At 37.3% G+C, this 14164-nt stretch overlaps 3 protein-coding genes across 5 annotated transcripts; 2 read left to right on the top strand and 1 right to left on the bottom strand.

Annotated features, from left to right (window-relative positions):
* Positions 1-886: 886 nt before the first annotated feature.
* On the bottom strand, positions 887-3814 carry LOC124302122 (ADP-ribosylation factor-like protein 5B). The gene is made up of 3 exons (XM_046757923.1): positions 3185-3814; positions 1640-2084; positions 887-1315 (listed from the first exon to the last, which is right to left on the bottom strand). The coding sequence occupies exons 1-3, from the start codon at positions 3228-3230 to the stop codon at positions 1267-1269; spliced, it is 540 nt and encodes a 179-aa protein (XP_046613879.1). The 5' UTR covers positions 3231-3814; the 3' UTR covers positions 887-1266.
* A 598-nt stretch (positions 3815-4412) lies between these two features.
* Positions 4413-8380, top strand: LOC124302115 (6-phosphogluconate dehydrogenase, decarboxylating). 2 transcript variants are annotated; one of them, XM_046757914.1, is made up of 5 exons: positions 4413-4955; positions 5464-5687; positions 6262-6506; positions 6699-7324; positions 7467-8380. In XM_046757914.1, the coding sequence occupies exons 2-5, from the start codon at positions 5498-5500 to the stop codon at positions 7807-7809; spliced, it is 1404 nt and encodes a 467-aa protein (XP_046613870.1). In that variant the 5' UTR covers positions 4413-4955; positions 5464-5497; the 3' UTR covers positions 7810-8380. The 2 variants fall into 2 exon arrangements, with proteins under 2 accessions (XP_046613870.1, XP_046613869.1); XM_046757913.1 differs by having other exon boundaries at positions 4414-4925.
* Positions 8381-9003: 623 nt separating this feature from the next.
* Positions 9004-14162, top strand: LOC124302114 (RNA-binding protein 45). 2 transcript variants are annotated; one of them, XM_046757912.1, is made up of 6 exons: positions 9004-9255; positions 10193-10307; positions 10607-11403; positions 11724-11977; positions 12238-12369; positions 14023-14162. In XM_046757912.1, the coding sequence occupies exons 1-5, from the start codon at positions 9057-9059 to the stop codon at positions 12349-12351; spliced, it is 1479 nt and encodes a 492-aa protein (XP_046613868.1). In that variant the 5' UTR covers positions 9004-9056; the 3' UTR covers positions 12352-12369; positions 14023-14162. The 2 variants fall into 2 exon arrangements, with proteins under 2 accessions (XP_046613868.1, XP_046613867.1); XM_046757911.1 differs by lacking the exon at positions 14023-14162 and adding an exon at positions 12503-13661 and having other exon boundaries at positions 9007-9255.
* Positions 14163-14164: the final 2 nt, after the last annotated feature.

Here is a 14164-nt window from a genome sequence, read left to right as displayed (position 1 = left end):
ACTGAAGATGATTAATTGTTCTAAGATATTTTCTCAATATGAGAAAATAAAGTGCTTATATATATTTTTGTATTGATTTAATATACTTTTTTTTTCAATTTCATTTCAGACGACTATCACTCTAGTTTTAAATAACATTAGTCTTTTGCGTGGCTTGTCAACGATGGTTATCACGATTAAAAATTTTGTGAAAACGTTAATTTTTTCGGTGATCATATTTTACAAATTACGCACACAATTTACATGGTCGAGTATTTACTATATTCTGTCGAACATAAGTCGAATATCCAATTTTTACACTGTGTTCATTGGAGCTGAAGTACTTTTTTTGGCAAATTATTCTCATGCACCCTAATCTTTAAACTGTTTACTTTCGAAGATGAAATTCGTTTTATACCCAATCGAACGTGTGTATCGTGAAAATGTTAATGCCCAGCACCAAAAAAAAAAAAACAAAAAAAAAAAAGAAACGACTTATATTCGGTAAAATGCGAAATCATAATAATAGCTGCATCAAAAATTATCATTTACATTCACAACATAAATGAATACCACTGATAGTAGTTAGCCAAAATTTTCAGCTGGCACATAAAAATTTCTTAACATTGTTATTTATTCTACAGTATCAGGGATAAAGAAAATCAAGCTTAAAATAGATGACAATAATTTTTTCCTTAATCTCACAACCACTTCAATATTCAATTCATCATGATTTATCACAAAAACATTTTGTATTCTGGCAGGAAAAAGTTTTAGCTTGGCTTGTCGAATAACCTTGCTGTGAAGTCTTACAACATGTTTGCATACTTGAAGCACTAAAAAATCCTCTACAGATTATAAATCTTGTAGGATTCGTCGGAATAAAATGTAAGCATGTGGTAGTGCCGTTATTTTTTGCAAGATAGCAGATTAAATAGTTTCATAGCAAATTGTTGAAAGTATATCGTCGTGATTTTTTTTTTTTCTTTACACATTACCAGTAGCGCAACAAGCCAGATATGATTTTACTTTGTGTCCACAATTCGACGGTTTTACATTTGTTACAACTTTCTGCTTTCCATTATCTTACCAACTGATATAAATACACTTTGACAACTATACTCCATACGTATTTCATTAAGGCTGGATATTCAACCTTTCAGGTATTAGAATTGTCATTTTATATTTAGTACAGCAGTCAAAGTGGCACAATACCTAAATCCCTTCGAATATTTTACATTCCGTATATTTTATTGACAAAGGCAGTTTAAGCTTTCACGATTTGGGTCATGTCTTCTTCAGTCTACCAACGATCCACTCGAGACCCTGGTATAGCCTATAAAAAATTTTTTTCATTATTATCGAACACAGAGTGTTTACCTATGCTAATGTAAGCAAAGCATAAAACCAGGTAAGTTGATATATAGCCAAGATAAGGTTGTAAAGATGCAAGGACAAATATTGTATCACATGGTAGCTATGTACAGAATTAATTCATCTGGCAATATTCACTCCATACGAAAAATCGCCTTTAGTTTGAAAGAAAAGAAAAAATACAAATTATATTATATCTACGACATATTGTGTGTAAAATTGAAAACAAACTCAGTAAACAAGATCCGATTGTCAAGGATAAAAACAATTTCCATGAAACACTTGCCCTTCTCCTGTAAGTGCGCAACAAGTTTGTATGTGCCACTGGTGCTTTTTAATCGACGTAAGATCCAACTGCCGGGATATTTCGGCGGCACTCATGCTTCCCTTCAAGTCTTGTTTATTAGCATAGACAAGAACGTTGGCTTTGCTCAACTCTTCATGATTCAACATGGAATATAGTTCCTCTCTAGTAACGCTTAATCTTTCACGATCTGTACTATCGATCACCATTATAATGAATTCGGTATTTGTGTAGTAAGTTGACCAGGCGGCTCGCAAACTTTGCTGACCACCTAAGTCCCACATTATAAAGTGAATATTTTTCCAAACAACTTCTTCAACGTTAGAACCAATTGTTGGTGACGTATGGACAACCTCGTTCATCAAAAATTGATACAATATCGTTGTTTTACCCGCGTTATCCAGTCCAACCATTACGATTTTGTGTTCTGAAATAAAACCAACAATGTATAATTAATTACTTGTTTATGTCCTAGACTTGACAGATTTTACAAGCCATAGTTCAAAAATTAAAGTAGAATTAATTGTATCTTAAACCGATTCATGATTAGCAGTCAATTACAACACAGAAGGTATAGTAATTTGAGAACTTAGAAATAAAGGTCAACTACCGTCTCATATTTATGATTACACGTTTTTCAGGGTCTATTCTGATACACCAACATCTGTGCACCTGGCAGATAAGGTAGAACGTAATAGGCCTGGTATGTAACAGTACAAAAAAAAGTCTAAAAAGTGTAATTCAAGGACATACATTCGATTTCAAACGAATAGCTTGTATTCTACTCTATTCGCAACAACAGAAGTTAGTAACTACTTTCATGGATTTATTCAAGATAAAGAGAAAAAAATGAAAACCGATTTATAAACAATTGTTAGAATTACGAGAGTCAGCTTTTAAGCAAGAATAATATAGATTCAATCTTATAATCTACTGCTCAAAAATTATAATGTTGGTTGAATACGTAGTGACAAGCAAGTGGCCTGACCTTGCGGCGCTAGTGAAAGTTGTGAAAGAAAGTATTCGTCGCATAAATAATATGCCAAGTTTCTATAGATCTACATATTGTGAAAATAGAGTTTCTGATCGTTCCATTTCTTCATTTGGCGAGTGATTCGTGACCACACTTTTGTGATAATCATATTGGCGAGAGGTGAATGACATACGGATGATTAAAAATAAGGTGGAGTTATCACATTTCCAAAACTCAAAGTCAATATTGTCACTACGGATACGTAGTAGAAATGGCATTTGGAAGAGTTGATTTTCACTTCTTTTTTGCTTTTACAAGAGGTTTTTCGGGCAAGGAATAAAGGCAGTTTAATTATCTGTCCCTGTGAAGGGTGTGTCAGAAATAGAAACACGTAGATTCTGAACGAAAGTTGATAGCGATTTATATCTGTAAGTGTCTCAAATGGGTCGTTCGTTGTAGACATGTGGTGTATTATTACTTACAATCACGAAAACGACTCGTGATCGACACAAAGGAATTGAATTGGCAGTGGCATTGGGTATTTCGTTGCTTACCTTCGTTCCCAAACAGACTCCACAGTTTCGAGAATAAAAGTCCCATATTGTACAAGGTTTGAGCGTCAGGTTTTGTGTTTACTCAATATTTACAGCGAGATTATCTTTCAATCACGTAAACTGATCACTAGATATTTCGTGGCGTCGGATCTTGAGTTATATCTCATATTCACAGGGTTATGTGCAACTATTTTGGCTGGCTGTCACGACGAAACTGTATTAATCTCCGTTTCTCAACCTTCCTGAGACGCGGAACACGTCACAAATGTATACAAATATCAACGGGAGTAATACGAATGACGTTAAACGTGAAAAAATACGCAAGTATGCTCTAATTCAACGAGGCCGAAGTAAACCCCGACATATTGCACTTTCTCTTGTACTTCCTCAGACCCAAAAGAACAACCAGTCCCCTTTGGGAAGAACTCCGGACGATGACGTCACGCAGGGTTTCTGATCACTGAGTGGCCACGACCTTTGCAGTCTGTGCGCAGACGCGAGAAATGTATTCACCCGCGTAATCCTCGCGTTATGTGGTCTGCACATATAGGTATATTGTTTACGTACTGATGATTCCGGCTGACGTACACGGCTGATTAGCAGAAATTTGTCACCTTGGTAGAATGCTTCCTCGGGAATCATCTGGTCAACCTGCTTCCGGTTTTCGGTTTGCAGAAATCTTTCTTCCGTTGGATGTGGCAAATGTGGTGAAATGCAGTGAGAAAACATGTTACGTCATTTCAGTCATTTCCATTACTCATTTCCTGAGTACAAAAAGGGCGTTCGTACATTTTTTAGGAATAAAAATTCCAAAATGAATTTACGAAGAATCGGAACGCGAATTATGGTTGAATGGTGTGGGCAGCGCCTTGTGATAGACAACTCAAATGACGAGTCTGTTGCTGGATTGCCATCGCTCAGCACGCCAGGCGATGATTCAAATGTTGCCACCTTCTTTCATAGACTTTTCCTCAGCGATGAATCACCGTTAACAGGATAAAACGATCGTACAAATTGAAAGTCGAAAATAAAAGGTTCAACATTTGCGTGTTTATAAGTACGTTGGTGTATTAACACGAATGAAAAGCAAAGAAAAAGAAAGCACCACGATATCGACCCTGGCCGACACATGCTTGCAGATGTCACCGCATGTCGGTTGCACGACTTACATTGATGACATCGCAGACTTAATTGAACTGTCAAAATCCTAACCTACTGTTGCAAGCCTATAGTATAGTACGAGTTAATATCTCTTCATCCAATTGTTGAAGTATTAAAGTAAAATCGAAGTGTTTTATCCACCAGAGTTAGGAAATTTCTGAAAATCGCACCCAGTGCGTGAGATCAACCAACAATCGATTCTCCCGACCCACTGACTCGTCAACTAATCGATGTCGGGCGTAATCGGGTGTAATTGTGGAGCGTGACTTTCAAATTTTACTTGGAAGTGATTTTTGATAGGAACTGATGGCGTAATCACTCTCACAAATCGTGGCTCGATAGTTAACGGTGAGATAATTGAAAGTTAACGCTGACCTCGCTGGTTCGCCGATTGGCTCTTACGCGGTGGTCTGACTGAATTACTGACTCGGCTCTGGCCCGATCCGCTCATAAACCAAGACGTCCTTTGCCCGACGGACGCTCGTCGTATACGCCACTTGTTGCTAGTTACACACTTGCTTCGGCGGAGGTTTAACCTGTTTCGTGCTCTCTACAGAAAAATCACCATCATGACAGAGCCGTAAGTAACGATTAATACTTGCTACTGCAGGTAATTACTAGGAAACTCGGAGTGCACGATCATGCATTTAATAGTCGGCGGCAGTCGCGAACCGTAGCGTTAATAATCGTCTTTCACATGTTTGACCTACTTTAATGCAACATTTTCCGTACATTTACCTCCCGCGCGAATCACACAGTTCCTGTTCATGTTGCGCTACACCATTACGAAACGCCATGTTCTACTAGTAATCAAAGATAATCGTATATCCGAAATGTCGGTCATAGTCCAGCACTGTAATATCCGGGCTACCTCAAGGGCAGTCAATGACGAATGCAGTAATTTATCTGCCATGCAATGTTACTACTACTCACAATTAGAAATTTTCGTAGAACACAAAAATTGTTTATCACCATTTAATGAATAAATTTTACACTATCTTTTGATTGAATTTGTTTTGAAAGTTCTAATTTTCTTACATATCTTTTTGAATGCCGAATGAACCACAAATGTACAGTTTTTGTTCATGCTCAATCTTGTCATTCTCATCTTTTTACAGTGTCGCTGATATTGCCCTTATCGGTCTTGCCGTTATGGGACAAAACCTGATCCTGAACATGAACGACCATGGGTTTGTCGTTTGCGCTTACAATCGTACGACAGATAAGGTGAAATCGTTCTTAGAAAATGAAGCCAAAGGCACCAAAGTAGTGGGTGCCTTTAGCTTGGAGGAAATGGTTTCCAAGCTAAAATTGCCACGTCGTATTATGTTGTTAGTCAAAGGTTCGTATCCTTTTATAACAGATCTTAGTATCATGATGGAAAAATTATGAACATATAACCAGCTCTAATAAAGGCAGTAATCGTAGTTCTGAAAACATTAGTGCTGATGACATTCAAGCCTAAAAATCACTTGAATTCTAAGGATATCGTTAAAACGTTGTTTTTTGTCTACATATATGCACATGACGTCACAAAGTCACATTTACAATTCGTATCGAGCTTAAATTATGATAATGCTAATGTACTTAGTAATCTTAATGGCTAGAATGTTTTCAGTTACGTCATGATTGTTATGTAAGATTGCTTGAAACTCTCAAAAAATACCCATCGAGGTGAAACTTATACACCTTGAATTCGAATCATATGTGCGAAATTCTTCCGTCAGCAAGCAGAAAGCATCATTACTGTAACAATAAAGCACTAACCGGCTTTTAACATCACTAAATCTCGGTACCAATCAAACTCTATGAAATATTAAATCGTGAGAAAAAATATCTGCTGTAACTTCAAAGCCTTCAGCACATAACAGTTAATACAGCGAATACAACATATAACACTTGTATTCTATTTCCAGCTGGTCCAGCTGTCGATGGATTTATAGATAAACTGGTACCACTTTTGTCATTGGGAGACATCATTATTGACGGTGGTAATTCTGAATACCAAGATACTCAAAGGCGTACGGAGGAACTGGAGAAGAAGGGGATCCTCTTCGTTGGCAGTGGCGTTAGTGGAGGAGAGGATGGGGCCAGGTATGGGCCATCCCTCATGCCAGGTGGCAATCCCAAAGCATGGCCTCATATCAAGCCTATTTTCCAGGTAATTGCCAATCAAGGGCTAGGCGAATAGATATTGCTTTATTTATAGTTGGAAATTGCCTCAAAAAAATTTGTGTGTCTAGCGTCTTGACTCTTTGTCATAAAATTATTGCTGTCACTACTCAGAAAATCATGAATATAAACTACATTCAGGACAGTAATTCGAAATGTTAATACATTGCGAATATTTCAGTCGATCTGCGCCAAGAGTAACGGTGAGCCATGTTGCGATTGGGTCGGAGAGACAGGGGCTGGACACTTTGTGAAAATGGTTCACAACGGTATAGAGTACGGAGACATGCAACTGATCTGCGAAGCTTATCACATCATGAGAAACGGGCTTGGTCTGAACCCACAGGAAATGAGTGACGTTTTTGGCGAGTGGAACAAGGGGGTGCTTGATTCTTTCCTAATTGAAATTACCCGAGATATCTTGAAGTACAAGGATGGGAAGGGCTATCTTCTCGAAAGAATCAGAGACACAGCTGGGCAGAAGGGTACAGGAAAGTGGACGGCTATCGCTGCCTTGGATTACGGAATTCCTGTCACGCTAATTGGAGAATCAGTGTTTGCAAGGTGTCTCTCCTCGCTCCAAGGTGAGAGGATTGAAGCTAGCACCGTTTTGGAGGGTCCAAACGCTGTTTACCAAGGAGATAAAAAGCAATTCCTCGAACATCTTCGGAAAGCGCTGTATGCTTCGAAAATCATTTCGTATGCTCAAGGATTCATGCTGCTAAGAGAAGCTGCTAAAATTCACAACTGGAATTTGAATTATGGTGGAATTGCGCTCATGTGGAGAGGTGGATGTATCATCAGAAGGTGAGAGAATTCTTTAATTGATTGCCACCCTCTCTGTAGATGCCACGAATTGGCCCGATCCAATTTGAAAGAAAAATCATCATCCTAAATGAAGGTAAACGTACGAAAATGGTTATCAATGTATTATGGATTATGATTACAGCGCCTTTTTGGGAAACATCAAGCAAGCCTTCGACAAGAATCCAAAGCTGACCAATCTGTTGCTTGATGATTTCTTCGCGAAAGCAATGAAGGAGTGCCAGGCGAGTGCTAGAGTGACGGTGGCAACAGCTGTAACTCTTGGAATACCGACTCCTGCTCTGTCGACTGCCTTAGCATTTTACGATGGGTTTAGAACAGCGCGTCTTCCTGCAAACTTACTGCAGGCTCAGCGTGATTACTTTGGAGCCCACACTTATGAGCTACTTGGCGCGGAAGGAAAATTTGTTCATACTAACTGGACAGGCCACGGAGGCAATGTATCTGCGTCTACCTATGACGCGTAAATAACGAGTTATGAACAGCGCTGGTAGTTGTTCATACCAAAAGAGAAAGGGCTCTCCGTCATACAAGACAATTACCGGTTAGCTTTTATTCTCCCTGTCATTTTACGGATGCGGGTTTGTCACCAGTTACGATTGCTGAAATGAGGTGGTTTTATTTTTCTGCAATCGTTTTAGGATACAAATTTCTATTTTTTTTTTTCGTCGTAAATCAAATCAAGTGCACTTTGTATGAAATTTGGATTGTAACGGCTACACTTAGGGCAGTTGGAGTAATAAATAATCGGCATAGCAAATATTTATACGGTATCGTTTATTACTCTTAAGACTGTTGCAACATTCCGAATACATTACGAATACATATTATAGTTGTTTCATAAGTTTGTACATTTCGCGATAGTCATTTAAATTATAATATTGTAACAACATAGATTAATGTATGAAACATTTGTTTGCAATATAATTTTAGTACGAAGATCAGTTAAAGTCAATCAGATCAGCGTGTGGAAGCGGAAAAAGTGAAAATTTTTATCGAAACGTTGTTCAACTGAATAAAACTGTTTTATTCTTGCTACTTCTAAGCCCTGCAACATTTTTGCGTGTCCAGCCTATAAGCCCCGTTGCGCGCATACAGATGACACAATCATTTCGCCGAATAACGGTATAAGTCTAAATCCCGAAATTTTGTAATGAGAAAAGCAACAAGTTCATAAATTCGCTGAAAGAATAATTAATCTAGGTGTAATAAGGCTAATTTCAGCGGAAGAATCGAATCTCATTAAGTAGCTACGCAAGAGAAGTAATTAAATTTTACCACCTATTGTATATTGTATCGCTTTCATTACATTACATATAATAAATTATTCCATATCTGCGCATATTTCTGACCGGTACCAAAATTACACGCACCTGTAATCGATGGCACATGACGCGCACAACACTGTCACGAGCGAACCGGGTACCCGGCAGCTTTAACTGATTGTAAGCGATAACAATCTCTGGTTTACTGTTGTAAAAACTGTCGGCAGTTTGATGCGTGAATGGTATTGAAGGGATGAAATACGGAGTCGAAGTCGTAGACTCAGCCATGGTATATCACGTTTCATGTAACACATGTGTCACATAAATTGTACCGTTACGTGTTGCCTTTGATGTGTCGGCCCTGAAGTCGTTGAATTTTAGTTCTCGTTGGCAGCGTGGAAGGCAGGCAACAGCAGCCTCAGCCAGTATATTCACATTTCACTTGTAAAATGGCTGATCACAGAGACCGCGAGGCGTATTATTCTCAGTCGGATCCGCGTTCGAAGAACGACGACCCACCGAATTCAAGATTGTTTGTAATCTGCCATAAAAGTTTGGAGGAAGATGACCTCAGGAAGGCGTTCGAAAAGTTTGGAAAAATTGAAGATATTTGGGTTGTTAAGGATCGAAACACTGGGGAAAACAAGGGTAATTGGATAAATCAATAACTTTCACTAGCGTCTCATTTTCGGTTATTTACATATCATGTCATTTCACCAATTGCATATTTTCACCTATCAATATTTTCATCCCAACTGTTCTGCGTTTTGAATGCAATCGGAAACTTCTGTTCGAATGCCGCCGGCGTTTACCGATAACTATAGTACCTAGTGTGGCTAGCCTCTAAACTTTTCGACCAGTTTTAGAACTTCCGCTAATTAAATCTTACACAACGTGATTTCGGCACCAAACCTCCAAATTATGCATCCTATTTGCACATATGGCTCAGATCACGTGATATTATATCGTATCTTACTAGTTTTAGTTTATCCAAATTATCCAATACTGAACCTTTATGCATTGTATCATCTTTTTATGAGAAGCTTTTCACTGCATACGAATTTTTATCTCGCACAACCCTACTGTGCCCTGGAGATTTTATTGATAACATAATTTTATTGTTACAAAAGCAACTGATCCCCTCAAACAATGTCTTACGAAATTTAAACGTCTTCAAAACATCACCTGTAATTAATCAGATGCATATAATTTAAATGTAGAGATTGCATACAATGGTGTCATCCGTACATGAGTTTTCAATGTCGACTCTACTTTCTTAGAAATTGACCTTTTATCAGATGAGCATAATTATCTTCAATACTGTACTCCACCCACAAATTTAACAACTAAGTTTATCGATTTTCTCTCCTGGAAGTTGATCTATTTATGAGTCTTGCTTATATTTGATAGAGGTAATATCTTTGAATTAACATAGACTGGAAATCTAAAGATGAGAGAGAATGCAAATGAATCAATCAACTAAAAATTGTTTAAAAATCCGTTTGATCGACCTTAAAATAAATTTAAGGTATCAAGATGTTTTCCTTGCAATAATTTCATATTCTTATTGTGTTACTTTGTGCAGGGGTCACATATATTAAGTTTTCAAAGACATCGGAAGCTGCTTTTGCATTGGAAGAAATGAATGGAAAAATGTTGGGAAGCGTTGGTCGACCAATTAAAGTTATGATCGCATCTAAGTGAGTGTAATAAAGCTATGCTACTTGAAAGTGATGTTAACTGACATGAAAATTTTGGATGAATTTTCATCAAAATTACGTGCAAAAGTTAAATATTGAACATTTGTAAGAATGCTGTAAGTTGAATCTGTACGAAGTGAATTTTAACATGTGAAAATTTTATTGTACTCTGAAAATATTGTTGTACAAGTCATCGTGAAGTGTACGAGATGAATAATGGGAGAAATATTTCCTATCCAGCTGTAATAATATTTTGAATAAGATAAAGTGAAATAAAGTTTTGCATAATATATTTTCAGCCGAGACCAAGGATCTGTCAGAGAAACAAACGAGGAGGAGAGGTGGGTACGTTTGTTTTGTGTGCTACCAAAGTCAATGACTGATGGAGAACTGCAGCAGGAATTTTCTAAATTTGGTCCTATTGATTACGTAACGGTAGTCAAGGACAGGATTACAAATGAATCGAAAGGTTTCGGCTATGTCAAATTCAGAAAGGTATCAAGTGCAGCTAAAGCATTCGAAGAGTGTGACAGAAAGTACAAAGCTGTCTTTGCTGAGCCAAAGAAGCCCAAACCGGATCATAGTGATTTAAAATATAACAATGGTATCTCTGCAAATTATGATAGCCATGGAGGAGGATACGGCACTAGTAATTTTGGCAAAAGTAGCATCAGCCTGGAGATTGCAACTAATTATCCGAATGCAGAAGGTTATACTCGATTACAGGTCATAGCACATCCGGCCTTGAATCAAGACCAGCTTTGGAGACTTTTTGACATTGTTCCTGGCTTAGATTACTGTCATTTGAAAATGGACATGAGATATCGAATGCCGCGAGGGCAAGCGACGGTGGTTTACTCAAATTCCAGTGCTGCTGCTTACGCTAGGGAAAAGTTTCACGGTTTCGAATATCCTCCCGGTCACAGAATGATTGTAAAACCTGATGTGACTGGCGGAAGTCCTCAGAGAAGTACAGCTAAACCTGGCACCTCCAATTCATCTGGTATAGCTGGCACAAGAACAGATTTAGCTCACTTGGCTGAAACTATTGCCCAAGCTACATCATTGATTCAAGCTGCTGGTCTTACGGCACCAAGTAAGTATGAATCCCAGAATATCAAACTAATTTCACATTCAAAATACTTGATATCAGAAACTAACGGTAACTTTGTAAATTTGCTCCTTTTTCATTAACATTTATGTGATTATTATTGGTTCAAATTATGAAAATTAGTCTCTAGCAAAAAATACGCCACATTTTGAATGGGCCTAAGTTTCATTGAGAATGAGCATGTGATGTGAGATCAAAGTCGACAGTCTGTAGACGTTTTACCTTACATTTTCTATATTAAGATTAGTTTAAGTTGCCAAGTGTCAAAGCATTGTTTTTAATACGAATTTTATCGCTCGAAACAGGTGTTGGTCCGTTGGTTACAGGTTTGGAACATACAGTGAATATAAAACTTCCACCCGTTGAGCCAATGGCTAGTATTGATGCAGAAATTGCTAAGAGATGTTTTATTGTGTGTGGACCACCTGTGCCTCCAATTTATGCTATGAAAGATGCTTTTTGTAGATTTGGGAACTTGATAGATGTGTATATGCTTCCTGGAAAAAATTGCGGATACGCAAAATATGCGTCTGCCGAAAGCGCGGACAAAGCTATTAAGGTCAGTTCACTAATTTTCTAATTACGATAACGGTATTCTAATATTGTGTGTTGATAATTCCGAGACTTGCGGTTAAATCATTTTTCGAGCATCAATGATGTCGACCTGTATGCGTAAATTTTTCTGTACCAATTCGTTATGCCCTTAAGTGCTTTGCATTTGCTCTACAGTGTTGCCTTTCTTTTCGTTGTAGAGAAATCTACCGCTTAATTTTTCGAACGGGAAATTTTCTACGAAGGTAGTTTAATGTTTAATTGTAGACACTGCACGGACAAGAGATTTGTGGATCACGTTTGAAGGTGTTGGAAGCTGAGGAGAGGAACGTGGGCGACGATCGTCGAAAGCGTCTCCGAATGGACGAGGATGAAAATTGAGGATGCTCTACACAACACGTAAGTAACAAATTGCACCGAGACCGAAGCAACGCACGTTTGCGAATTTCTTTTTGTACCCTCGTAAATGTTGTCGGACGTTGTTATATCTTGGCAGCGAAAAAAAATGTAATGTTTCTATTTGTCTCCACAGACTGACTGGTATACACAAGCTGGACGCACGCCACAAATGAGACGAATTTTAAGACACACTGACCACGTCGGGCCTGCAGCCAAGGAAACTACTTCAACCTACTTTTATACAATCGCTTACGTTGGAAAACTCAAACGTTACTGAAAACTAACGTTACTCTACTTATCCATACTTATTACTACACTTTGCTCAGTTTATTCGATACCATAGCTCCGAGTAGGCCTGTGCAAGCAGTGATGTATATTTATTTACACACACACACACATATATATATATATATTTTTGTTTTATAGAATAGATCAAAGTTGATTTCACTGAATTGACATAGACAAACGGCATAATATTAATTTATAGTGACACCAGAAGGGGGGGGGGGGGCAGTACATGAGTGTGTATGTGCAAGTGTATGTGTGTGTTTTTATTCATCGTTGTATTTAATATTTTACATCTACTTAACAGAAACAATCTGCAAAAGATTTGAAAAAAATTTCAGTCTTACAGTCTTTTCTTTTCATCCAAATCTGTCTCTCAATATGTTATGCATACCCGTGTACTCTTATTCAGGACCAATTTTATCCGTTTAATATTAACGTTGAAAATCGTCTTACTTTACTACAAATTATTACGAAGTCCGGTACGTACATTGGCCAAACGTTGATGCAATACTTGATACGCACACAGTGTATCGTATATTGAAATTGGTCCAGCAATCAAGTTAATCGCGCCAGCGAGAATTTTCCTTTTTTCAAATTTCAAGAGTTGAAGGGATGATATATTGGTTATAAAATGCATCGCGGTAAATGTTTTATATTTAATTATGACGTGTTATTTCATTGGAATTTGACCAATACTACGTACGTACATGGTCGATAACAAGCATTTTCATGCTGATATCAGAAATGTTAACTGACGGGCAGAAATACGATTAATAAGCGTGTCGTACAGAGTATTTCATATTTAATTATTTTTAATATACAAAATACTGATTGAAAATTGAATTCTTATTACAAATTTATAAAATTCATTATACATAGTCGTATGTATACATACATACCTAACTAGAGTATTAAAAAAAAAACATAAAATAAAATACACCAAAGCAATTGCCAATCGGATGGCAGACAGGCCACAATAAACCGTTTGTCAGATTGAATAGTAATGTGATTTCAGGAAATGACTTTGCGCATTTTTACTCTTAATTGCATTAGATGCAATTAACTCGAGACTAATGAAATGCTTGCCGTACATTGATAACATTGAAAATCTAGTTAAGCTTGTAATCGCAACATTGAGCGCGGTTGAATTTTCTATATACGATCATATGCTACATACGATAGATACATTTTACAAATTACATGACTGTAACTGACCTGTTCATAAGATATCAAATACAGATTCTCTATAAAAACTTTTCCAATGACCTTACTCACTTATTTATGCAGAAAATTGATTTCCCACTGACGTGACTGTTGATCAAATGTCCCTTAATAAATGTTCATAAATATGTTTTTTATTTGCAGGAAATCCAAGCTAAACCTGTACCTGAAGACTGTGATAAATTTGAAAAATCAATGTATATACATTTTTTTTTAGTACGAGTATACGCATTATTGAAATGAAAATGACCTTTTATGAAAATAAAGTATACATTTATACGTGATA

This window comes from Neodiprion virginianus, chromosome 4 (genome assembly GCF_021901495.1).
Source record: "Neodiprion virginianus isolate iyNeoVirg1 chromosome 4, iyNeoVirg1.1, whole genome shotgun sequence".
NCBI lineage: Eukaryota > Metazoa > Arthropoda > Insecta > Hymenoptera > Diprionidae > Neodiprion > Neodiprion virginianus.
Note: the sequence above shows the minus strand (reverse complement) of the source record. Positions and strands in the feature narration are given on the sequence as shown.

What these genes read in the sequence shown, in the direction of transcription:
- LOC124302115 (XM_046757913.1), top strand. An exon ending in ATATCAAGCCTATTTTCCAG is followed by an intron (nt 6,507 to 6,698) that starts GTAATTGCCAAT and finishes CGAATATTTCAG; the next exon opens with TCGATCTGCGCCAAGAGTAA. An exon ending in GGTGGATGTATCATCAGAAG is followed by an intron (nt 7,325 to 7,466) that starts GTGAGAGAATTC and finishes TTATGATTACAG; the next exon opens with CGCCTTTTTGGGAAACATCA.
- LOC124302122 (XM_046757923.1), bottom strand. Translation starts at nt 3,230, where the DNA reads ATGGGACTTTTATTCTCGAAACTGTGGAGTCTGTTTGGGAACGAAG. An exon ending in GAGTCTGTTTGGGAACGAAG is followed by an intron (nt 2,085 to 3,184) that starts GTAAGCAACGAA and finishes GTTTTATTTCAG; the next exon opens with AACACAAAATCGTAATGGTT. An exon ending in TGCGCACTTACAGGAGAAGG is followed by an intron (nt 1,316 to 1,639) that starts GCAAGTGTTTCA and finishes AATTTTTTATAG; the next exon opens with GCTATACCAGGGTCTCGAGT.
- LOC124302114 (XM_046757912.1), top strand. Translation starts at nt 9,057, where the DNA reads ATGGCTGATCACAGAGACCGCGAGGCGTATTATTCTCAGTCGGATCCG. An exon ending in AAAGTTATGATCGCATCTAA is followed by an intron (nt 10,308 to 10,606) that starts GTGAGTGTAATA and finishes ATATATTTTCAG; the next exon opens with CCGAGACCAAGGATCTGTCA. An exon ending in GCGCGGACAAAGCTATTAAG is followed by an intron (nt 11,978 to 12,237) that starts GTCAGTTCACTA and finishes GTTTAATTGTAG; the next exon opens with ACACTGCACGGACAAGAGAT.